The 26607-nt window shown below is 43.7% G+C and overlaps 2 protein-coding genes across 2 annotated transcripts in view; both read right to left on the bottom strand.

The window, feature by feature from the left end:
- Positions 1 to 7368: 7368 nt before the first annotated feature.
- On the bottom strand, positions 7369 to 9820 carry LOC115463742 (gastrula zinc finger protein xLCGF3.1-like). The gene has a single exon (XM_030194489.1). It carries the CDS (start codon positions 9569 to 9571, stop codon positions 8537 to 8539), a length of 1035 nt encoding a protein of 344 aa, XP_030050349.1. The 5' UTR covers positions 9572 to 9820; the 3' UTR covers positions 7369 to 8536.
- Positions 9821 to 10190: 370 nt separating this feature from the next.
- Positions 10191 to 26607, bottom strand: part of LOC115457277 (zinc finger protein 2-like) — a 36472-nt gene continuing 20055 nt past the window's right edge. Inside the window, exon 4 of the mRNA XM_030187042.1 lies at positions 10191 to 10408. Within this exon, the coding sequence (XP_030042902.1) occupies positions 10191 to 10408 (218 nt within the window). The remainder of the gene's footprint in view (positions 10409 to 26607) is intronic.

Below are 26607 nucleotides of genomic sequence, written 5' to 3'. Positions count from 1 at the left end.
CCAGTTTTTAATCCACAGTAGAACACTACCTCCTATCCCATGACTCTCCAATTTCCTCTGGAGTCTTTCATGAGGTACTTTGACAAACACCTTCTGAAAATCCAGATACACAATATCAACCGGCTCACCTTTGTCCACATGTTTGTTCACCCCTTCAAAGACATGTAGTAGATTGGTGAGGCAAGATTTCCCTTCACTAAATCCATGTTGACTTTGTCTCATTAATCCATGCCCTCGTCTGACGTAACCTACGAGGACGTCAGACGGGGCGGGCCCAGGAGGAAAGGAGGGATGTCCGAAGAGGCGATCAGCTGTTCTTGCCCGTGCAGCGCCTTCACACAGAGGTGAGAGGCGCTGTGAGGGCCCGGTATCAGACGGAGGGGGGGAGCGGCGGGGACGGGGTGGAGGATGGCGGGACCTGTCATTTCAGAGGAAGGGAGGGGGGCCAGGGCTGCCTAAAGTTATGATTTTAATGCAGGGGGGGGGCAAGGCCGTCAATTAAGGATGCTCCTGACGAGCGTTTTTGCCCCATCTCAATTTTTTTTTAACATTTAAGTTTTGGAAGCTGGGCAGCCCCAACGAGAGGTGCAGACCTCTCGTTAGCTTTCCTGGAGTTTTCCAGCGTTAGGGCAAGCGGAAACCTTAGTCACTGGCGTAGGAAGGGAGGGTGGTCCGCCCCGGGTGCACGCGCTCGGGGGTGCCGGCCCCGCTGGTTCCCTGCTCTCTCTGCCTCGGAACAGGTTACTTCCTGTTCCGGGGCAGAGAGAGCAGGGAACCAGCGGGGCCGACGCAGCTCTGAGTGACGTGCACGGGGCGGATCAGCCCTCCACAGGTAAGAATGCGGTCCCGAGGGGGGGGGTCACGCCGTGCTGCACCTGGGGGGGTCGCAGCGGCGACCCGCCCCGGTGCCATTAGCCCTCGCTAGGGCACTGACCTTAGTGCATCTCATTTCAATAGGGTTTCTACACAATTTGCTCATCTGCATTTCGTTTTTGTTTGCTGCAACCATCGTCGGAAATTGGGCTTAGTGCATGCCAGGGTAATCTACTTGTTCATTAAAGGCTCATTTAGTTTAGTGCATCTTGCCCTAAGATATAATGCTAAAAAATGCAGGGTTATACACTTGGGCCACAAGATCTGAGGTAAAGGTACAATATAGGGGGTGAAGTGCTTTGTACGAAGGAAGAGCAGGACTTGGGGGGTGATTGTGTCTGATGACCTTAAAGCTTCCAAACAGGTAGAAAAAGCAATGGTCAAAGCCAGAAGGATACTTGGGTGCATAAAGAGAGGGATGGCCAGCAGGAAAAAGGAGGTGATACTGCCCTTGTATAAGTCTCTGGTGAGGCCCCATTTAGAGTACTGTGTGCAGTTCTGGAGACCGCACCTACAGAAAGATATAAACAGGATGGGGTCGGTCCAGAGGGTGGCTACAAAATTAGTAAGCGGTCTTGAACCTCAACATGTATACACTGGAAGAGAGAAGGGAAAGAGGAGATATGATAGAGATGTTTAATATCTCAAGGGCATTAATGCACAGGAAGTTTTTCAACTGAAGGAAAACTCTAGAATGAGGGGGCATATGATGAACTTAAGAGGTCTATAAAATAATGAGTAGAGTAGAACGAGTTGACGTGAATCATTTGTTACTCTTTTCAAAAGTACTAGGACTGGGGGGCATGCGATGAAGCTACAAAGTAGTAAATTTAATACGAGCGGAGAAAATTTTTCTTCACTCAACGTGTAATTAAATTTTGCAATTCGTTGCCACAGAATGTGGTAAAGGCGGTTAGCTTAGCGGGGTTTCAAAAAGGTATGGACGGCTTCCTAAAGGAAAAGTCCATAGACCATTATTAAATTTACTTGGGGGAAATCCATTGCTATTTATTGAACTTTTTCGGGATCTTGCCAGGTATTTGTGACCTGGATTGGCCACTGTTTGAAACAGGACGCTGGGCTTGATGGACCTTGGTCTGTCCCAGTGTGGCAATACTTATGTACTAAATGCAGGCACTAGAGGCTATCAGCACCATACTAGTGCCCATGTTTGCTCCCAACCTATGATCAGAGCTGGGGAGCATGTGAAATACGCTTGCTGGCTCTGACCACAAGCAGCATGCAAATCCATGCTAAACAGGGCTATTTTATTTGACAGCTAGGACCTGTCAAACAACTTCTGCAGGACGCTTGTGCCTTGGGCGAATGCCCAGGCACAATCCTCCCGCTGAAGTACCCCCATGATCAAAACTGATAGCGTACATAAATTTGTGTGCTATTAGTTTTGAAAATCTGGACTTTAATTCTCCGCAATGTTCCAGCGCTAATTTAACAGCGTTGTTCAGAACAGAGCGGGGAATTTGATCATCGGCCCTGAAGGCTCAGAATACAATAGCCAGTCTTACACGAAGGACAGTTTATCTTAGGTAGTCATTCCCTCTCGTGGATGCTGGCACTCTTTTCCTTCTCCGTGCATTCCAGGAGCTCAGACTTCATTCATACAAAAGAATCCAGATGGCTGGGTAAGAACTTAAACAGAGAGATAAAAACCTGTGACCGATGTAATCTTCTTCATTTCAAAAGGTGGCTAAATTTAGCTTCTTATATTTTAGGTGGGCAGCAAAGTTAGGCTGCCAGTACCAGCTTTCCTCCCTAGCCACCTAATTTGGTTGGTCAAATTTAGATGCTGCTTTGAACAAACCTAAATGTTACCTGCTAACTCCTGATCAAAATGAATAAAACTGCATATGTAGCTTTCTTTCCTAATCTCCCTCACTCCTAACTACCGCACCAGAAACAGAGAAAATAAAATATTCACCGACATTCCTCCACCCACCCTTATTTCTCTGCCATTAAAAAAAGATTTTAAAACTGCCCATATTGGCCCCAGAATATTTCTATAGTTAAAAAAAAATGTGCCACTGTACAAAAAAAAAAAAAAAAAACTTTGCATGGATCTCCTGCCTCCATCCCTGCAAGTGTCCCGAAAAACAGTTTGGGGACTCCTGCTCCCTACTGTTGAAATCTGTACCCTGCATTTTTACAGGGTGAAGAAACTGGAAGGTGACTTGCAGGGACTTTTCTCTATTTTATATTTTTTAAGTCCAGTGAGAGCAGTATTTATTTTTAAAATAACAATACAGTCTGGAGGGAAGTGGGGGTGGGGGGGGGGAGGAATCCAGGCTAGGAGTGTTGATGGTTGTGGAGTTTAGGGACTTATCTAATTAGTGCTAATTTTCACCACTAATTGAACAAGTTTTAGTCCTGGCCTCAGCTGCAGTAGACCTAACTAATCAAATACACATCAGCTAGATTTAGGTAGTTTTGAGCTGAAACTTTCTGATTTTGATGACTGTAAGGCTCCTGAAGCATCATTATGTATTTCGTACTGTATTCAGCATTCATTTACACCAGGGTTGCCAGGTGGAAAATTTTTTTCTAGCCCAATCCAGCCCAAAAACCAGCCCAAAACCCCCCACACAAAACCCCGCCCCTGACACCCCCACCCCCGCGTCATCACCCCCGCCGTCACCGGCCCCGCCTCCCACGTCACCGGCCCCGCCTCCCCGTCATCGGCCCGCCCAAAACGTCACTAACCCCGCCCAAAAAACGTCACTAACCCCGCCCCCCGCGGCCGAAAAAGGCAAAAAGCCGCCCGAAAAAACCGCACAGAAACCCAAAAAGCCGCCCAAAAAACCGCAACCCGCCGCGGGCAAAAATTTCCCGCGGCGGGTCGCGGAAAACCGCCCACTGGCAACACTGATTTACACCGTCCTGCTCAAGTTCCTTCGTGGCACAGTTATCAGTCAGAGATGTTTTTAGTTTTATTTAATTCAGAGTACATTTTAGAAGTCAAAAATTAATCCTGATGTCATCTAATAAACCTTTACTGCTGTAACATGTCCTCCTGTGTTACCACAGGATAATAACACTGCAGTGGACTTCATAAATTGCTCCCAGGAACATAGCTCCCTTACCTTGTCTGCTGAGCCCCCTAAAAACCCACTACCCACAACTGTACACCACTGCCATAGCCCCAAGGGGTGAAAGGGGGCACCTAGATGTGGGTACAGTGGGTTTTTGAGGGCTCACATTTACCACCACAAGTGTAACAGGTGGGGGGGGGGGGCCTGGGTCCGCCTGTCTGAAGTGCACTGCACCCACTAAAACTGTTCCAGGGACCTGCATACTGCTGTCATGGACCTGAGTATGACATCTGAGGCTGGCATAGAGGCTGGCACAAAATACTTTTAAAGATTTTTTTTTGAGGGTTGGAGGGGGGTTAGTGACCACTGGGGGAGTAAGGGGAGGTCATCCCCGATTCTCTCCAGTGGTCATCTGGTCAGTTCGGGCACCTTTTTGTGCCTTGGTCGTAAAAAAAACAAGGACCAGGTAAAGTCGTCCAAATGTTCATCAGGGACAGCCTTTTTTTCCATTATGGGCCGAGGACGCCCATGTGTTAGGCACGCCCAAGTCCCGCCTTCGCTACTCGGCAAAATCAAAATTGGTGCGCGCCCATTTTGGGTCTGAGGCCTTACCGTCACCCATTCACTTACAGGCTCATTTTCGAAAGAGGACGCCCATCTTTTGACACAAATCGCAATATGGGCATCCTCCCAGGGTCGCCCAAATCGGCATAATCGAAAGCCGATTTTGGGTGTCCTCAACTGCTTTCCGTCGCGGGGACGACCAAAGTTCACGGGGGCATGTCAGAAGCGTACCGAAGGTAGAACTGGGGCGTGCTTAACACATGGGCGTCCTCGGCTGATAATGGAAAAAAGAAGGGCGTCCCTGACGAGCACTTGGCCAACTTTACTTGGTCCATTTTGTCTTGCGACCAAGCCTCAAAAAGGTGCTCGAACTGACCACATGACCACTGGAGGGAATCGGGGATGACCTCCCCTTACCCCCAGAGGTCACTAACCCCCTCCCACCCTCAAAAAAACTTTTAAAATATTTTTTGCCAACCTCTATGCCAGCCTCAAATGTCATACCCAGCTCCATGACAGCAGTATGCAGATCCCTGGAGCAGTTTTAGTGGGTGCAGTGCACTTCAGGCAGCCGGACCCAGGCCCACCGACCCCCTACCTGTTACACTTGTGGTGGTAAATGTGAGCCCTCCAACACCCACCACAAACCCACTGTACCCACATCTAGGTGCCCCCCTTCATCCCTAAGGGTTATGGTAGTGGTGTACAGTTGTGGAGAGGGGGTTTTGGGGGCTCAGTACACAAGGTAAGGGAGCTATGCACCTGGGAGCTTTTTCTGAATTCCACTGTAGTACCCCCTAGGGTGCCCGGTTGGTGTCCTGGCATGTGAGGGGCACCAGTGCAATACGAATGGCTGGCTCCTCCCATGACCAAATGGCTTGGATTTGGTCGTTTCTGAGATGTGCATCCTTCGCTTCCATTATCACTGAAAACCGGGGACGACCATCTCTAAGGTCAACCTAAATGTTGAGATTTGGGCGTCCCCGACCGTATTATCAAAACGAAAGATGGACATCCATCTTGTTTCGATAATACGGGTTTCCCCGCCCCTTTGCGAGGATGTCCTGCGAGAATAAACTCAGGAAAACTTGGGCGCCCAGTTCGATTATGCCCCTCCACGATTCCCCCCATACTGCATATGTGACTTATTCATGTTTGCTTGAAAATTTCTTTGGCACCCAAAATGATGAGGAAATATTTCTATACCCTTCTGACACATTTTATTGCTCTCCAAGTGCATTCTGTGATACCTGAAGATCTTATTTCTCTGAACAAGGTTCAGTTTTATCACTATGTCCGTTTTCTCACACCTAGCTTTTTATCAGTCAGGTTGCGGATGTGCTGTGAATAACCTCTTTCCCAGAACAATTTTCTAATCTTTATAAAAGCTTTCAATGCATGAGACAGGCCACCTTCTTGTGTCTTTCTGCACAGAAAATTTCCGCCATCAGAACGATGCAGCCAACTACAAGATTAGTGACTGTTTCCAGCTCTTTCTGACAAAATCTACAGTTTTTCTTTACTGGAGCAAAACAAAGCGGAGGCAGTCAATAAACAAAGCGGAGGCAGTCAATAGAAGGAGAAGATTCAAATGTAACCACAAATCGATTTATTAGAAATTAACCCAACTCAGCCAAGTTTCAGCAAATAAGCCTTCGTCGGGTCAAAACTAAAAATCCTTGGCACACAAATAAATAACCCAAATATGGTTACACTTGAATCTTCTCCTTCTCTGGACTGCCTCTGCTTTGTTTTGCTGTGTGTGTGTCTGCAGAGTGTTTTGCTTTTGTTGGAAATCATCTCATCCATAATCCACTGTCCTCGGCTGCAACTATCAATTGCCCATCCTTAGGTTTCAATTCTCAATTCATCTCTCCTTGTTCCTGGAGTAACACTTTCCGGCCGATATTTGAAACTATTTAACTGGCCAAGAATGCCTCCTGGCTGGTTAAATAGCCTAAAACTGGTTAAGCGCTAATATTCAGCATGAGACAGCTGGGTCTCTCGGCTGAATATTACCACCTACCCCGGGATTCTATATATCACACCTCAAATTCCATGTGGAAATTGAAGCGTATTCTATAATAACATGTATAACTATGGGCCCTGTTTACTAAGCCACGTTAGCGTTTTTAGCATGCACTAACCGTGTAGATGCCTCTAATATTCCTATGGGCGTCTACACGGTTAGCGCACACTAATTTTTAGCATGTGCTAAAAACGCAAGCACGCGTTAGTAAACAGGGCCCTTAATTACTTAACAAACTAATCAGCATTGATATTTGGACGTTAACAAGAAATTATCAGCACTTATTGGCATTAGAATTTATACGCACTACTTGCTAAGAATATTCTGTAACGGGGTGTTCTAAGTTGCGCAATTGAAAAGTGGGCGTGGTTATGGGAGTGGATTGAGCAGGTCATGGGCGTTTCTGAAATCCTATGAGCGTTGTTACAGAATACACCCGCTCCATGCCTAATCTAGGTGCCGGGATTTACACCAGGTTTTAGTTGGAGTTAATTGACCGTAACTATATGTAGTTACACGGAGAAGCACTTGGCGCATTCTAGAACATATGCCTATATTAAAGCCTACTTTGGATTTCCACGTGGAAATTGAGGCACGATATAATCTAGCCCTTAGCATCTAGCCCAGGCACGGCTATGTCGAACGAAATAACCGGTTAGCACTGATAGTTATTGACTGACCGACTAAGTTTACCAACCAGACAGACCTGCGTAAATAGCAGGTCTATCTTTGGCTGCTCTAACTTAGCCAGTCATCTGATAAATATCGGCTTAACCAGCTACGTTTTAACGGCAACCCCCCCCCCCCCCCCCCAATTCAATGCCGGTCACTGGACACGGCCCCACTGTTGAATTTCCAAGTTCGCCACAATTCCTTCTACTGATCAAAATGTTTCTGTTTGTTTATTAGTCTTTTGATATAGTGCCTTTCAATACAATAATCAAAGATGTTTAACAAGTTATAAAGGAAAAACAAAAGAAATGGGAAGGAACTACATTTGTTGAAAGGGAAAACAAGCGATGGAGAACAAGCAGAAAGGATCAGAGACAGTCAATAACAGGCAGGAAGGAGCTGTGCCTGTCAACACCAGCTACAGTGATGACTGGTCGCCATAAGCAATGATAAAAAGTAGGTTTTCAGAGCAGCCTTGAACCTGGACTATGATTGCTCAGAACGAAATCCAAGGGGAGGGAATTCCAAACGGAGAGAGCAATCCAGAAAAGCAACATGGCAAGTACATAAAGACAGAAGCAGCGAACTGCTGGAATAGATAACTGGTGGCCAAACGCAGAATGAAGAACACGAGGTGGGGACATAAGGGGCAATCAAGGAGGAGAGGTAGGATAGGATCCCTGAGTGAAGCACCTTGTAAGTCAGGTGAGAATATTATAATGGATTGGAGCCTGGAAGCCAATGATGCCGGACAAGAGAAGTGACGTGGTCAAATTGACAGGCGCAGGATAGGAGGTGAACAGAAGTATTTTGAACCATCTGGAGTCTTTTGAAAAGGACAGAGAGAAGAGCTGAATACAAAAGGACAGAGAGAAGAGCTGAATACGAGATGTTGCAGAAGTCCAGTCAAGAGATAAGAGGTTTAATGATGGAGATAATTTTCTTGACATTTTCTTTCACATCTGAGTACCTTTTGTGCATTTGGAGATGATGATGCTATGAAGTAAACTTGAAGGCCAATAATATAATACCTTGGTAGGTATAATCTATTTCTGTGAGACCCATTCCTCCTTCGCCTCGGACAGTGTATGGTCTTGACATATACTGGTTCCTATAAATGACCTTGTCAGCAGGAATGAGTTTTCTTGTTAGTATAGCCAAGTCTCCAAAGTTTTAAAGAAGCCAGTCTAGGGAGCAGGAATTGCCAACTGATTAATGGCTTCTGTCTTATTCCCTTATATCAATTTTAGTCTTCTATAATATTCTTTACTTATCTTTTCTCTCAGTGGGTTGACTTAACGCCCTAGATATTTAGAAACTTTATGGTTCAAGTTTCTTTATCTCACAGTCATCAGTCAGTCTTTCCACTGTGGATTTTTTGGTGTATTTTCAGATATGATGAACCAGTGAAACTTGCATTACATTCAGAACATTTAAAAGGATTCTTTCTGCTGTGGATTATTTTGTGCCTTTGCAGATCAGATGACCAACTGAAACTTTTATTGCACTCAGTACATGTGAAAGGTTTCTTTCCACTGTGGATAATTTGATGCCTTTTCAGATGTGCCCGCTGAAGGAAACTTTTACCACACTCAGTACATGAAAAAGGTTTCTTTCCACTGTGAATTATATTGTGCCTTTGCAGATCTGTTGACCAACTGAAACTTTTATTGCACTCAGTACACATGAAAGGTTTCTTTCCATTGTGGAATCTTTGATGGATTTTCAGATATGATGACCGAGTGAAGCTTTTATTACACTGAGTGCAAATAAAAGGTTTCTTGCCGGTGTGAGTTATTTGGTGCATTTTCAGCTGTGAGGACCAGCGGAAATTTTTACCACACTCATCACATGTAAAAGGTTTATTTTCACTGTGGATCATTTGATGCCATTTCAGCTGTGAGGGCCAAGTGAAACTTCTACCACATTCTGTACATGTAAAAGGTTTATTTCCACTGTGGATTATTTGATGCCTTTTCAGCTGTGAGGACCAAGTAAAACGTTTTCCACATTCAGTACATGTAAATGGTTTCTTTCCACTGTGGATCATTTGATGTCGGGTCAGCTGTACCAGCTCAAAAAAACTTTTACCACATTCAGTACATATAAAGCATTTCTCTCCATTGTGGATTAGTTGGTGGATTTTCAGATATGATGACTGAGTGAAACTTTTACCACAGTCAGTACATGTAAAACTTTTCCTTCCACTGTGGGTTAGTTGGTGGATTTTCAGACAGGATGACCGAGGGAAACTTTTATTACACTCAATACATATAAAATGTTTCTTTTCACTCTGCCTTATTTGGTGCCTTTTCAGATCTGAAGACCAAGTGAAACATTTACCACACTCAGTACATGTAAAAGGTTTCTTTCCACTATGAATCATTTGATGTCTTCTCAGCTGTGACTGCTGAATGAAACTTTTACTACATTCAATACATGTAAAAGGTTTCTTTCCGCTGTGGCTTATTTGGTGGATTTTCAGATATGATAAAGTAGTGAAACAATTATTACACTCAATACATATAAAAGGTTTCTCACCACTGTGTATTATTTGGTGTCTTCTCAGACTTGATGACCGACTGAAACCTTTATTACACTCAGAACACGTAAATGGTTTCTTTCCATTGTCTATTGTGTTCCAGTATGTGTCCTTTGATGTATAAGTAATGATTCGTTATGAAAAAAGCTTTTGCTACTTTCAATAGATGGAAATGGTTTAAATTCAGTGTAAAGTGTCTGATTTAATTTCAGATTTATTCTGTTTGAAACTTTTTTCACACTGAGAGCATGCAAAGGGTCTCTCGTTAGTGTTGGTTCTCTTATCCAATAAGAAATGAGCGTTCATATTAAATATTATTCCACAGATGTCACACAGAAAGGATTCATTTCCTTTTCTCTCTTCTTGGGGGAGTTTAGACGTTTCTGGCTCACTGTTACGGTTTTGGAAGGGTCTCTCTGTTCTGAAGTGACTCTGGTACTCAGGGATGTTTGTGAGCTCCCTGTCACTTCTCTGACACAGTAACTCCACAAGGTGTATCTCCTGCTAGGTCTCTGTGGTCCTTTTCTGATTCCTGCTGATGATTCGTTGTGTTTCTCTTCTCAGTCCCCTGGGAAAAATTCTCACAGACGTTTCCCGATTGTCTTGGGATTTGTTCCATTTCTACAGGAGGTTCTTCTCGATCCTGCTCTTGCTTCAGCTCCTGTACAGCCTCGTTATCTGCTGGATAGGAAAGAAGACATAAATCATGTTATTACATCTATAGAAAGCTACAACTGATCAAGGAACAGAATTTTCTGGACTCACAGGAAGGGCAATTCTATAACTTGATGCCAAGTTCGTCAGAGGCACCAAAATTGGTAGAAATACGAATGAGTGCACTACGCAACATTCTGAAAGGTTGCTTCTATGTTCTATGGTGCATAAATGTAAGGGAGAGTAAATGTGGGCAGAGCATGAGGCAATGAGAGTGTCTCCAACTTGTGTGTATAATTTTTGGAATAGGACAAGTTATGAACTTTGCATGGTGCACTAAGACACAACCTTTTACACCCACTATAGAGCTGGCATAAATGGCCTCACCTGAATTTTGGCATGCTAGAACATCTTGGTAAGTTACAGAATTGGCACTCTGCACGTGACCTTGGCGCACCTCACTGGAGGTTCCAAGTTCTAGTGTTGTCCCCTTTATGACCACACGTGATCTGTGATGTTTAGAAAAGTCCACGGATTAGTATAGGCGTCCCTAACCCTTTCACATGAAAAGGCAAAGAGGACAATTCAAATCACTGAGAGGCATATTTTCAAAGCACTTTGGGAGGCTAAGTTCCATAGGTTTCTATGGAACTTTGGGAGGCTAAGTGCTTTGAAAATAAGCCTCTGAGTGAACCATTAGCAGAAATTTCAAGAGAAAAAAATATATCTCTTATCCCTAAATATCTTTGAAACAGCATACACTTCCTTTGAACAGCTCTTAATAGCTCAGTGCATTTACATTGGTGGAAATAAGATTTGATCCCTTGCTGATTTTGTAAGTTTGCCCACTGACAAAGACATGAGCAGCCCATAATTGAAGGGTAGGTTTTGGTAACAGTGAGAGATAGCACATCACAAATTAAATCCGGAAAATCACATTGTGGAAAGTATATGAATTTATTTGCATTCTGCAGAGGGAAATAAGTATTTAATCCCTCTGGCAAACAAGACCTACTTGGTGGCAAAACCCTTGTTGGCAAGCACAGCGGTCAGACGTCTTCTGTAGTTGATGATGAGGTTTGCACACATGTCAGGAGGAATTTTGGTCCACTCCTCTTTGCAGATCATCTCTAAATCATTAAGAGTTCTGGGCTGTCGCTTGGCAACTCGCAGCTTCAGCTCCCTCCATAAGTTTTCAATGGGATTAAGGTCTGGTGACTGGCTAGGCCACTCCATGACCCTAATGTGCTTCTTCCTGAGCCACTCCTTTGTTGCCTTGGCTGTATGTTTTGGGTCATTGTCGTGCTGGAAGACCCAGCCACGACCCATTTTTAAGGCCCTGGCGGGGGGGAAGGAGGTTGTCACTCAGAATTGTACGGTACATGGCCCCATCCATTCTCCCATTGATGCGGTGAAGTAGTCCTGTGCACTTAGCAGAGAAACACCCCCAAAACATAACATTTCCACCTCCATGCTTGACAGTGGGACGGTGTTCTTTGGGTCATAGGCAGCATTTCTCTTGCCTCCAAACACGGCGAGTTGAGTTCATGCCAAAGAGCTCAATTTTTGTCTCATCTGACCACAGCACCTTCTCCCAATCACTCTCGGCATCATCCAGGTGTTCACTGGCAAACTTCAGACGGGCCGTCACATGTGCCTTCCGGGAGCAGGGGGACCTTGCGGGCACTGCAGGATTGCAATCCGTTATGTCGTAATGTGTTACCAATGGTTTTCGTGGTGACAGTGGTCCCAGCTGCCTTGAGATCATTGACAAGTTCCCCCCTTGTAGTTGTAGGCTGATTTCTAACCTTCCTCATGATCAAGGATACCCCACGAGGTGAGATTTTGCGTGGAGCCCCAGATCTTTGTCGATTGACAGTCATTTTGTACTTCTTCCATTTTCTTACTATGGCACCAACAGTTGTCTCCTTCTCGCCCAGCGTCTTACTGATGGTTTTGTAGCCCATTCCAGCCTTGTGCAGGTGTATGATCTTGTCCCTGACATCCTTAGACAGCTCCTTGCTCTTGGCCATTTTGTAGAGGTTAGAGTCTGACTGATATCACTGAGTCTGTGGACAGGTGTCTTTCATACAGGTGACCATTGCCGACAGCTGTCTGTCATGCAGGTAACGAGTTGATTTGGAGCATCTACCTGGTCTGTAGGGGCCAGATCTCTTACTGGTTGGTGGGGGATCAAATACTTATTCCCTCTGCAGAATGCAAATAAATTCATATACTTTCCACAATGTGATTTTCCGGATTTAATTTGTGATGTGCTATCTCTCACTGTTACCAATAACCTACCCTTCAATTATGGGCTGCCTCATGTCTTTGTCAGTGGGCAAACTTACAAAATCAGCAAGGGATCAAATACTTATTTCCACCACGGTACATACGTATCACTTGTGTAAACAATTACAATACTATTTGTGTATGTATGTGTTCACCTGTGTCTGTAAATGCTGGTAAAATGTCTAAGTGCTATTCTGCAAATATCTGCTTATTTACACAATGCATATTCACACGAGGACCACAGGAGTGGAGCACAGGACGGATAGAGGTGGGGCTCCAATTTACACATTTAATTTACAGAATACTGTAACTTACATAATGTATATTCACAAGAGGACACACACAGGGATGAATAAAGGACAGATAGAGGTGGGCTCCAATTTACACATTTAATTTACAGAATACTGTAACTCACACAATGCATATTCACAAGAGGACACGCAGAGGGGTGGAGCATAAGAGGGATAGAGGCGGGGCTCCAATGTACACACTTAATTTACAGAATAATTCACTTACACAACATATATTCACAAGAAGAGACACCGGGTTCACAGCATAGGAGGGACAGGGGCAGGGCTCCCACTTACACATTTAATTTATAGAAATATTGTAACTTACACAATGCATATTCACAGGAGGACACACACACAGGGGCAGGGCATAGGAGGGACAGAAACAGGGCTCCCTCTTACACATTTAATTTACAGAGGTACTGTTGTGCATGACTTCCAGCAGGTGGAGACTGAGATCTAATTTCTCTTTCCTTAGTGTCCTCCGGACCGGCCCAGTAAATGACTGATGGGAAGTAACAGAACATTCAAGGAAGGGACCTTAATAACCCCGCCATAACTACATTCAGTCTCGCCGAACACCGCCTCATAACGACACTGGCTATCAATCCTGTAATGTTTAGAAAAGGAATGCAAAGAAGACCGCGTCGCAGTTTTACAGATTTCCAAAGAAGGCACCAAGAAGCGTTCAGCCCACGAAGTGCTCTGGTAGAATGCGCTTTCACTCCTTGAGGAACCGATTTTCCTGAAAGCAGAAGCAATCATCTTAAGCTACCTAGAAACGGTGGGTTTAGACGCAGCCATACCTTTGCAAGCGCCTCCAAGAAGCAGAAAGAGATGATCTCCATAACCCGCAGTATTGTTTGAGAATTCGACTGTCACCAGTTTACATAAAAGCCGCTGTTCTGAACCAGATGAAGTACCAAACACTGGCAAAACCACAGTCTGGTTTAAATGGAATTGCAACAAGACCTTAGGAAGGAAAGAAGGAACAGTATGTAAAATAACCCTCTCTTAGAGAACTCCAGAAAAGGAGATCTGCAGGGAAAATGCTTGTAATTCCAAAACTCATCTAGCAGAGGCCACAGCTACCAAAAACACCATCTTGAATATTAAATCCTTAAGGGAACAAGCCGACAAAGACTCAAAGGGAGGCCTAGTAAGGACCAAAAGAACGAAATTGAGATCCCAAGCCGGAAACACAATGTCTCCATTCTGATTTCTGTTCCTTCCCTTCTTCTCTGCCTTTCTCATGTGCTCTGCGGATTGCCCACTTTGTCTGCAACAAACTTTCCTATATCCACAACCTCTTTATCTCTCGTATTCTCCATCTGCTTACCCTAACTCAGACTTGGCTTTGCCCTGAAGACTGCTTCATCTGCAGCCCTGTGTCATGGAGGTTACCTTTTCTCCCATACTACTCTCACCCTCTTGTAGATTTCAACCTCTTCTTCCACCTCAGTCTCACTGCTTTTCTTCGCAGACCATTCCATCCATCTATTCACTCCTCTACCTATCCAAGTGGCAGTTATTTATCAACCCCCTAATAAGTCTCTTTCTTCCTTTCTCACTGACTTTGATTCCTGGCTTTCCTTCTTTCTTGAACCTTCATCTCCTTCCCTCATTCTTGGGGATTTTAACATTCATGCTAAAGACCCCTCTGACTCATGCTTCTCAGTTTTCTCACTTTAACATGCCTCTTTCAATCTCCAACTGTGCTCCACTGCCCCTACTCATAATAGCCACTGTCTTGATCTGTCTCTTCTTCTCCAGCTGCTCACCCTCTAGTTTCTGCGCCTCAGCTGTTCCCCTCTGTGACCATCATCTGATAACTTTCACACGTTAAACATCCTCCCTCCAGTCCCGTCCAATCTCCACCAATACATTTAGGAATCTTCAACCTATTGACTCTTCCACTCTATCCTCCAGTGTTTAAAATCTCTTCTCAACCACTATGTTATCCAAGTCAGTCAATGAGGCTGTCTCTTCCTATAATACTATTCTCTTCTCTGTCTTGGATACTCTTGCTTCTCCCATTCCCCGTCTGTAAGGTGTACCAAACCCAGCCTTGGCTGACCTCTAGAATCCACTACCTACATTCCTGTGCCGATCTGCCAAATGCCTTTGGCTGAAATCCCGTGCCCATGCTGACTTCATACATTTCAAATTCTTGCTGACCTCCTTCAGTCTGCTCTTTCACTTGCCAACAGGACTATTACATCCAGTTGACAAACCCTCTTGGCTCAACCCCTCGATATCTGCCACACTGAACATCTCTCCTTAAAGTGTCGTCACCTCCAACCCCCTCCCTTCTTCCCAGACTCTGGCTTAGTACTTTCATGATAAGGTTCATAAGATTAACCTTGATTCTCAACCACATTCACCTCCACCTCCCCTTCCCCCAGTCCATTCTCCGAACCCTCCTTCAACCCCTGCCTTCTCTTCTTCCTTTTCTGAAATAACTGAAGCAGAAACTGCACATTTTCTTTCCTCCTCCAAACTGACTGCCTGTTCTCTGATCCTATTCCCACCTATCTTCCTTTCATCCCTTCTATCTGTCATATCCTCAATCTTTCACTTTCCACTGCAACTGTTCCTGATGCTTCAAACAGCTGGTAGTTACAACCACTCCTCAAAAAAACTTAATTAGACCCCTACCTGTCCGTGGACAAATATCACCCCATCTCCCTCCTCCCTTTCCTATCCAAGCTACTTGAACATGCGCTGTTCAATGCAGTTGTCTTGACTTTAATTCATCTCAAGCTATGCTTGATCACTTCACTACTACTAACTACTTAACATTTCTAGAGCGCTACTAGGGTTATCGCAGCGCTGTACAATTTTAACAAAGAGAGACAGGGCCCTGCTCAAAGAGCTTACAATCTAATAGGAAAGTGAACGGTCGGTCGATAGGGGCAGTCAAATTGGGGCAAGTCTGGATTCACGAACGGTAAGGGTTAGGGTGCCGAAAGCAGCATGAAGAGGTGGCTTTAAGCAAAGACTTGAAGACGGCAGGGAGGGGGCTTGGGTAAGGGCCTCAGGAAGGTTGTTCCAAGCATAGGGTAAGGCGAGGGCAGAATGAGCGGAGCCTGGATTGCGGTGGTGGAGAAGGGTTCTGAGAGGAGGGATTTATCCTGTGAACGGAGGGTTACGGGCGGGGAACGTAAGGGGAGATGAGGGTAGAAAGTGCAGAAAAGGCCAGACGAATTTCCTATTTAATATAAAAAGTTTATTCTTAGTTCAGAATTGACGAATAGCATCAATGGGCTTATTCAGGAAGCATGTATAAGCAATATACAAGTCAGAATGCTTAATAAATATTTCTTCCATCCTGCTTATATACTGTTTTCTCTGCTATATGACTACTCTTCTCCTGACATCACGTGCAGGCTGTATGCAGGCTGTACCATACCATAAATCCTTAATTTAAAGCAGAACATATGCTGTATCTGTTTCCCATTCCCTTTTCTTTTCTTGCAGACAGTCCGGCGCCTTGCCCGTTTTGCTTCATATTTCAGCACATTCTTTCTCTCTCAAGGACATGGGGGGAGGTTGCATTAATCACTGTCAGCACTTCCTGCTGCTGTGAACTTTTCAACTCTTTGCACTTTATATTTCTTACAAAAGATAGTGAGGGGCAGCAGACTGAGTGCATTTGTAGGTAAGAAGGAGAAGCTTGAATGAATGCGGTATCTGATCGGAAACCAGTGAAGTGACTTGAGGAGAGGGGTGATATGAGTATATCGGTTCTGGGCGGAATATGAGACGTGCAGCAGAGTTCTGAACAGATTGAAGGGGGGATAGATGGCTAGTGGGAGGCCGGTGAGGAGTAAGTTGCAGTAGTCAAGGCGAGAGGTAATGAGAGCGTGGACGAGAGTTTGGGTGGTGTGTTCAGAGAGGAAAGGGCGAATTTTGCTGATGTTAAAGAGGAAGAAGCGACAGGTCTTGGCTATCTGCTGGATATGCGAAGAGAAGGAGAGAGAGGAGTCAAAGATGACTCCGAGGTTGCGGGCAGATGAGACGGGAGGATGAGGGTGTTATCAACTGAGATAGAAAGCGGAGGAAGAGGAGAAGTGGGTTTTGGTGGAAAGACGATAAGCTCGGTCTTGGACATGTTCAGTTTTCAGGTGGCGGTTGGACATCCAGGCAGCAATGTCGGATAAGCAGGCGATACCTTTGCCTGGGTTCTCCGTGGTGATGTCTGGTTGTGGAGAGATACAGTTTCGCCCTCTTCATTCAACTGAAACAGTCCTTGCTAAAATCTCCAATTACCTGTTCCTGGCCAGATCCAAGGTCCTCTATTCTATCCTACTACTACTACTTATCATTTCTATAGTGCTACTAGACATACACTGCACATAAGAGACAGTCCCTGCTCAACAGAGCTTACAATCTAATTAGGACATACAAACAGGACAAATAAGGGATAGGGGGAAAGGGGGGGAAGGGAAATGGGACTTGATATACCACCTTTCTGAGGTTTTTGCAACTACATTCAAAGTGGTTTACATTTCTTCCCTGTAAAAAGTTTTCACAATGTGGTAAAATGTATAGAATTTTCTCTTTGTAAGACAAACTGCAGCTTGGGAGATATCACAATCTTCTTTTAATTTCTGACGCTATCCATCAACCTGTGTGGTTCAAACAGGCACTTCTCATTCTTGCACTTGCATTTAGTAAATAACCAATACAGCTGGCTTTGACATCTTCAGAGAGTATGTTATTTATTTACTCTCTACACTTGACTGCTTCATTTACGCAGCCACTAATGAACGTTACACATTACTCACTACCACTCTTCTTCTTATGCAGGATATGAACTTTCTATATTTGATTGTCTACTCTATAATCTACTCTATAATTTATGAACTTTAATGCAAAGCTACTTTGTAATTTACCTTATTTATGAACTCTAATGCAATATCACTTTGTATTTCTCAACCCGGAAACGGCGATCGCCACTCCGGCACAATGTAAGCCACATTGAGCCTGCAATAGGTGGGAAAATGTGGGATACAAATGCAACAAATAAATAAATATATTCAGGTACTTATTTTGTACCAGGGGTAATGGAGGGTGTAAGTGACTTGCCCAGAGTCCACAAGAAGCTGCAGTGGGAATTGAACGCAGTTTCCCCAGGATCAGATCCATTGCACTAACCACTAGGCTACTTTAAGGTCGGACTGATAAAACACGGGCACCGAACAAGTGAGTAAGGTTAGGAGTTAAAAGCAGCATCAAAAAGGTGGGCTTTTAGCCTAGATTTGAGGACGGCCAGAGATGGAGCTTGACGTACCAGCTCAGGAAGTCTATTCCAGGCATATGGTACAGCAAGATAAAAGGAAATCTGGTGTTAGCAGTGGAGGAGAAGGGTGCAGATAAGAGAGATTTACTCAGTGAATGGAGTTCCAGGGGAGGAGTGCAGGGAGAGATGAGAGTGGCGAAGTACTGAGGAGCTGCAGAGTGAATGTAATTGTAAGTCACAAGAGGAGTTTGAACTGTATGCTGAAACGGATAGGGAGCCAATTAAGTGACTTGAGCAAAGGGCTAATATGAGCATAGCGACACTGGAGGAATATAAGTCGTTCAGCAGAATTTTGAAGGGGGGAGAGAGATGGCTTAGTGGGGAGACTTGTGAGAAGGGGGAGCCTATTCCGATCGAGTGGGCTTCATCTTAACCAGGGTGGACCAGGCTGCTGGCATCAACATGTTAAAAAGGAACAAGAACAGCTTTTAAACTAGAAGCAGGGGGAAGGCCGACAGTCGCTCAAAAGCGCATGGTTCAGGATAAGGTATCTTTTGAGGCTATCACCCAAACAGGGAAGAATAGCTTCCTTGTAAGTAAGGATGTCAAAGAAACTGTAGGGATCAGATGGCCTTAACTAAAATTAATAATAACCAGACAGAAGATAACATATTAATAATGCCATGTATTAAACGTGATATGAAACTGAGCAACAAGCATACATGGAAATGTCTACATGCAAATGCAAGGAGCCTGAGACATAAGATGGGAGAGCTGGAATACACTGCACACAATAAAAATTGGATATTATAGGCATCTCTGAGACCTGGTGGAAGGAAGATAACCAGTGGGACACAGTCATACCGGGCTACAAATTATATCATACTGATAGGGTAGATAGGATTGGAGGGGGGTAGCACTGTATATTAATGAGAACCTTGACTCGGATAGGCTGCAAATATTGCAGGATACAAAACCCCTATTGGAATCTTTGTGGATTGAAATTCCACGTGAAAAGGGAAAAAAATGGTGATAGGACTCTACTACTGTCCACCTGGCCAGGACAAGCAGACGGATGCAGCAATATCAAGGGAAATTAGGGAAGCAAATAAAATGGGCAATGCAATAATAATGGGTGATTTCAATTATCCGGATATAGACTGGGTTAATGTAACATCGTTACACACTAGGGAGATAAAATTTTTTGATGAAATCAAGGACAGTTCATGGAACAGCTGGTTCAGGAGCCGATGACAGAAGGAAAAATACTAGACTTAGTCATTAGTGGAGCACATGATCTGGTGCGGGGGGGTAACGGTGCAAGGGCTGCTTGATAACAGTGATCATAATATGCTCAGTTTTGATATTGGCTTTGAAGTAAGTGATCTTAGGAAATCAAATACACTAGCGTTTAACTTTAGAAAAGGAGATTACGATAAAATGAGAAGAACGGTGAAAAAGACTGAAAGGAGCAGCTCACAGGGTAAAAAACCTGAATCAGGCATGGAAGCTGTTCAAAAACACCATCCTAGAGGTACAGGACAAATATATTCCGCGCATTAGAAAAAGAGGGAAAAAGACCAAACATCAGCCGGCGTGGCTAAACAGTAAGGTAAAGGAAGCCATTAGAGCCAAAAAAACAATCCTTCAGAAAATGGAGAAGAGAACCGACTGAAAATAATAAGATAAACCAAAAGGAATGCTGAGCCAAATGCAAAGCGGAGATAAGGAGGGCGAAAAAGGACTTTGAAAAAAAATTAGCGTTAGAAGCGAAAACACATAGTAAACATTTTTTAGATACATCAAAAGCAGGAAGCTGGCTAAAGAATCGGTTGGGGCCGCTGGACGACAGTGGTGTTAAAGGGGCGATCAGGGAAGACAAAGCCGTAGTGAAGTTAAATGAATTCTTTGCTTCGGTCTTCACCGAGGAGGATTTGGGAGAGACACTGGTGCTGGAAAGGGTATTTGAAGCGGGCGAGTCAGAGAAACTAAATGAATTCTCTGTAAACTTGGAGGATGTAATGGGTCAGTTCTGCAAACTGAAGAGTAGTAAATCACCAGGACCGGATGGTTATTCACCAAGAGTATTAATAGAACTGAAAAATGAACTTGTAGAGCTACTGATAGTAATATGCAATCTATCCCTAAAATCAGGTGAGGTACCGGAAGACTGGAGGGTGGCCAATGTAACGCCGATATTTTAAAAAGGTTCCAGAGGAGATCCGGGAAATTATAGACCGGTGAGTCTGACGCCGGTGCCGGGCAAAATGGTAGAGGCTATTATTAAGAATAAAATTACAGAGCACATACAAAAACATGGGCTCATGAGACAAAGTCAGCACGGATTTAGTGAAGGGAGGTCTTGCCTCACCAATCTACTACATTTTTGAGGGGGTGAACAAACATGTTGGCAATGGTGAGCCGGTGGATATGTGTATCTGGATTTCAGAAGGCATTTGACAAAGTGCCTCATGAAAGACTCCAGAGGAAACTGGAAAGTCATGGGATCGGAGGTAGGGTATTATTGTGGATTAAGAGCTGGTTGAAAGATAGAAAGCAGAGAGTAGGGTTTGAATGATCAGTATTCTCAATGGAGAAGGGTAGTTAGTGGGGTCCCTCAGGGGTCTGTGCTGGGACCGCTGCTTTTTAATATATTTATAAATGACCTAGAGATGGGAGTAACTAGTGAGGTAATTAAATTCGCAGAAGACACAAAGTTATTCAGGGTCGTCAAGTCGCAGGAGGAGTGTGAAAGATTACAGGAGGACCTCGCGAGACTAGGAGATTGGGCATCCAAATGGCAGATGAAGTTCAATGTTGACAAGTGCAAAGTGATACATGTGGGAAAGAGGAACCCGAATTACAGCTATGTCATGCAAGGTTCCGTGTTAGGAGTTACAGACCTAGAAAGGGATCTGGGAGTCATCGTAGATAAGACGTTGAAACTTCTGCTCAGTGTGCTGTGGTGGTTAAGAAGGGCGCACAGATTGTTGAGTATTATTAGGAAAGGGGATGGAAAACAAACCCATGGATGTTATAATGCTGTTGTATCGCTCCATAGTGAGGACCGCACCTTGAGTATTGTGTTCAGTTCTGGTCACCACACCTCAAAAAAGATATAAAGGAATTGGAGAAGGTGCAGAGAAGGGCAACGAAAATGGTAAAAATGATGGGAGGACTTCCCTATGAGGAAAGGCTAAGACGGTTAGGGCTCTTCAGCTTGGAGAAGAGGCGGCTGAGGGGTGATACAATAGAAATCTACAAGATAATGAGTGGAATGGAGCGGACAGATGTGAAGCGTTTGCTTACACTTTCTAACAATAATAGAACCAGGGGACATAAGATGAAGCTTGAATGTGGTAGATTTAAAATAAATAGGAGAAAGTTTTTCTTTACTCAGCGCGTAGTTAGACTCTGGAACTCATTGCCAGAAATGTAGTGAGAACAGTTGGCATTGCTCAGTTTAAAGGGGGTTTGGACAGATTCCTGAAGGAAAAATCCATTGAACATTATTAATTTAATTTTTGTTTTGTTTTTGGGTTTTTGCTGGGTTCTTGAGGCCTGGATTGGCCACTGTCGGAGACAGGATGCTGGGCTTGATGGACCCTTGGTCTTTTCCCAGTATGGCGGTGCTTATGTTCTTATGTAATAGGCTTAGGAGTAACCTAAGGAAGTATTATTTCACAGAAAGGTGGTAGAGGCGTGGAATGGCCTCCAAGTGGAGGTGGTGGAGTCAAGGACTGTTCCAGAATTTTAAAAGGCATGGATAAGCATGTGGGATCGCTTAGGAACAGGAAGAATTAGGGGTACAGAGGATGGGCAGACTGGATGGGTCATTGAGTGGAGGAGTAGCCTAGTGGTTAATGCAGTGGACTTTGATCCTGGGGAACTGAGTTTGATTCCCACTGCAGCTCCTTGTGACTCCAGGTAAATCACTTAACGCTCCATTGCCCCTGGTACAAAATAAGTACCTGAATATATGTAAACTGCTTTGAATGTAGTTGCATCAATAGAAATAAAATAAAACATGCAAAAGAAAATAAGATGATACCTTTTTTATTGGACATAACTTAGTACATTTCTTGATTAGCTTTCGAAGGTTGCCCTTCTTCGTCAGATCGGAAATAAGCAAATCTTGGTAGATGACAGTATATGTAAGTGAGACATCAAAGCATTTCAGTGACAATCTAACAGGGTGGGGTGGAGGTGGATGGGTGAGACAGGGGGATATGCATGGAGACAGGAGAGTGTCAAACAAAGCAGTGCAATTTACAATTTTGTGGCTTATAATGGGCTAGAAAGCCCAGATCTCTGTTAAGTCCTGTCTGGTGGGTGTCAAAATATTTAATCATTCTGACTTTAAAGGTCTTACGTTCCTGTATTGTTTTAAAGTTACCTTTCAGGATTCTGAGGATAAAATCACTAGTACAGTGTTCTGTTTTTGTAAAGTGTTGTCCCACCGGGGTGGCATCCTGGCTGGCAATGGCATTTTTCATGTGATGTCTGCGTAGGTTAATCTTGTTTTTAGCATCTGGCTTGTTTCCCAATATAACATCCTTGGTCACATTTTTTACACTGGATGATGTATACCACATTGGAAGATGAGCATGTGAAGGGTTCCTTTATTGTGAATATTTTTCCTTTGTGAATGACTGTGGGGTCCTGTGAGATGTTTTGGCATAGTTTGCAGCTGGATATATTGCAAGGATGTGTGCATTCTCTTCTTTTGAGTCTGTGTTGGGAGCTTACTTCTAATAGCTTGTGTTTTAAGTTGGGTGGCTGTCTGAAAGCTAGTACTGGTGGGGATGAGAATATCTCTTTCAGTAATTCATCCTCTTGGAGTAGAGGCTGTAGATCTTTATGATTCTTCTTAATTTTCCAGTTCTGGGCTGTATGTCACTATAAGGGGGATTCTGTCTGTGGCTTTTTTTTCTTTGTACTGTAGTAGATTTTCCCTGGGTGTTTTGAGGGAGGAGGCAATATTCTTGGAGATTATTTTGGGATTGTAGCCTTTATGTTTGAAGGATGCAGTCAGGATTTCAAGGTGTCTGTCCCTCTCCCCTGGGTCAGAGCAGATACGGTGGTATCTTGTGGCTTGGCTGTAAAAAATGGATCTTTTTGTATGTGAAGGATGGAAGCTGGAGTTGTGGAGGTAGCTGCATCTGTCTGTGGGTTTCTTGTATATAGATGTTTGTATTTGCCATCGCTGATTGAGACTGTGGTGTCCAAAAAATTGACATTTTCTGGGGAGTAGTCAATTTTGAATCTGATTGAAGGATGGTATGTATTGAAAGAATTATAAAATTGTTTTAGAGATTCTTCCCCCTCAGTCCAAATCATAAAAATGTCATCAATGTACCGGTAGTATTTTAGGGGTTTGGTCTGGTATGTATTCAGAAATGTCTCTTCCAGTTCAGCCATAAAGAGGTTGGCATATTGGGGTGCTGTCCTGGTGCCCATCGCAGTGCCCATTATTTGTAGATAGATATCATTGTTAAAGCGGAAGTAGTTGTGAGTTAAAATAAATTTGATTACGGTTGTAATAGTTTCTGGTGAGTATTGATGGTCCAGTGTTGATTTTTTAGGAACCTCCCACATGCAGCTATGCCATCCTCATGGGGGATGTTGCTGTATAGTGATTCTACATCCTCATGACCAGAAGGTGCTAGGTGGTAATGCTTGAATATTTTTCAATTTGTTCAGAAAGTCTGTGGTATCTTGTATGAAGCTGTTTGTTTTGTGCACGAGAGTTGCAAAAACCTCAGAAAGACAGTATATCAAGTCCCATTTCCCTTCCCTTCCCTTATCTGCCGTCATGTTTCTATTTAATAGTCTAAGCGAGACGAGGTGATAAGAGTGTGGATAGGGTTCTGGTAGTGTGCTCAGAAAGAAAAGGGCACATTTTGGTGATATTATAGCGAAAGACACGACAGGTTTTAGCAGTCTGTTAAATGTGTGCAGAGAAGGAGAGAGAGGAGTCAAAGATAACCCCAAGATTATGAGCTGATGAGACAGGGAGGATGAAAGTGTTATCCACAGAGATACAGAATGGAGGAAGAGGAGAGGTTGGTTTAGGGGCAAAGATGATAAGCTCAGTCTTGGTCATGTTTAGTTTCAGATGGTGGTGAGACATCCAGGCAGCAATGTCAGATAGGCAGGCTAATACTTTGGCCTGGCTGACATTTGGTTTTGTATTCTATGCTGAGAATTGTATCTAAAAATTTATGTTATCGTTTACCAATAAAAATATTTAAACATACTTTGACCTGGATACCTGCTGAAATTTCTGGTGTGGAGAGGCAGATCTGGGAGTCATCAGCATAAAGGTGATACTGAAAACCATGGGATGACATCAGAGTACCAAGGGAAGAAGTATAGATGGAGAAAAGAAGAGGTCCCAGGACAGATCCCTGAGGTACACCAACTGATAGTGGGATAGGAGCAGAGGAGGATCCACCAGAGTATACACTAAAGTACGATGGGAGAGATAAGAAGAAAACCAGGAAAGAACAAAGCCCTGAAATCCAAGTGAGGACAGTGTATCAAGGAGTAGGCGGTGATCAACAGTGTCAAAAGCAGCAGATAGATCAAGAAGGATGAGGATAGAATAGAGATTATTGGATCCGGCCAGGAACAGGTCACTGGAGATTTTAAAGAGCTGTTTCAGTTGAATAAAGAGGGCGAAAGTCAGATTGAAGTGGATCAAGAATAGCTTGTATTGCTCCATGGTGCGACCGCACCTCGAATATTGTGTTCAATTCTGGTCACCGCATCTCAAAAAAGATATAGTAGAATTAGAAAAGGTACAGAGAAGGGTGACAAATATGATAAAGGGGATGGGACGACTTCCCTATGAGGAAAGGCTAAAGAGGCTAGGGCTCTTCAGCTTGGAGAAAAGACAGCTGAGGGGTGATATGATAGAGGTCTATAAAATAATAAGTGGAATGGAACGGGTAGATGTGAATCACTTATTTACTCTTTCCAAAAATACTAGGGGGTACGCAATGAAGCTACAAAGTAGTAAATTTAAACGAATCGAAGAAAATATTTCTTCACGCAACGTGTAATTAAACTCTGGAATTCGTTGCCAGAGAATGTAGTAAAAGCAGTTTGCTTAGCGGAGTTTAAAAAACAGTTTGGATGGCTTCTTAAAGGAAAAGTCCATAGACCATTATTAAAATGGACTTGGGGAAAACACACTGCTTATTTCTAGGATAAGCAGCATAAAATGTATTGTACTGTTTTGGGATCTAGCCGGGTACTTGTGACCTGGATTAGCCATTGTTGGAAACAGGATGCTGGGCTTCACGGACCTTTTGTCTGTCCCAGTATAGCAATACCTATGTACTTATGTAGGATACTACTACTACTACTTAACATTTCTAGAGCGCTACTAGGGTTACGCAGCGTTGTACAGTTTAACAATAAAGGACTGCTTGAGGCCAAGTCTCCTTTGAGCAGTTGGGCCCCAGTCGATAAGTAAGCTAAATCTAGAATTAGTGCAGCTGCTCTCCAAGCTGCTTTGTGAGAGCTAAGTCTCCAAAAAACCCAGCAGCTTCCCCTGTCTGTTAGAGATTCTGGCAGGCCAATTAAATGCAAATTATTACATCTGGAGAGGTTTTCCAAATCATCAACTTTCTGCTCCTATTCTGCCATCCGCCTTTTTCTTCACTCAACGTGTAATTGAACTCTGGAATTCATTGTCAGAGAATGTGGTAAAAGTGGTTAGCTTAGCGGGGTTTAAAAAGGGTCTTGACGGCTTCCTAAAGGAAATTGACTTGGGGAAAATCCACTGCTTATTTCTAGCATAAGCAGCATAAAATGTATTGAGCTTTTTTGGGATCTTGCCTGGATTGGCCTCTTCATTTCTTTCATACAATTGCTGGAGTTTTTGTCAAGAGCAGTGTCCACTACTGAAGTAATCTTTGTTGTAAGTTCTGAAGTCCATGCTGAGCACACTGATGAGGAGCTTGGAGGGTCGTGACCGGCAGCCAACTTGGGTTCCATGGATCACAGTTTTTCCTCATCTTTGCTCTCGGATTTCGATGTCTTTATTGCCAAGAAAATGCTTATCTATGATGTTACAGCAGCAGTCCAGATCCTGTTATGGGTGGCTTGTGAAATTCAGCTTCTGCTCCATTTCATGGCATCAAGTGACCTCCCCATGTCTATTTTCATGTTTACATCTTTTTATTAAAGAATGACAAGCTTTTAATAAAACAAAATCAATAATATTACAAGAGAATGATTTTGAATATAAACTTTCCAGAATATTCTATGGTCAAACCATCTAAGAGAATACATCCTATCATCTTTATTTATTGTCATATCCGCTCATATCCCCATGTCTATCTTAATAGCAGACTATGGACTGTTCTTCAAGGAATTTGTCCAACCCC

Source organism: Microcaecilia unicolor, chromosome 1, assembly GCF_901765095.1.
Source record: "Microcaecilia unicolor chromosome 1, aMicUni1.1, whole genome shotgun sequence".
NCBI lineage: Eukaryota > Metazoa > Chordata > Amphibia > Gymnophiona > Siphonopidae > Microcaecilia > Microcaecilia unicolor.
Note: the sequence above shows the minus strand (reverse complement) of the source record. Positions and strands in the feature narration are given on the sequence as shown.

Coding starts and splice junctions, on each gene's coding strand:
- LOC115463742 (XM_030194489.1), bottom strand. CDS start 9,571: ATGATTCATAGTGGAAAGAAACCTTTTACATGTACTGAGTGTGGTAAA.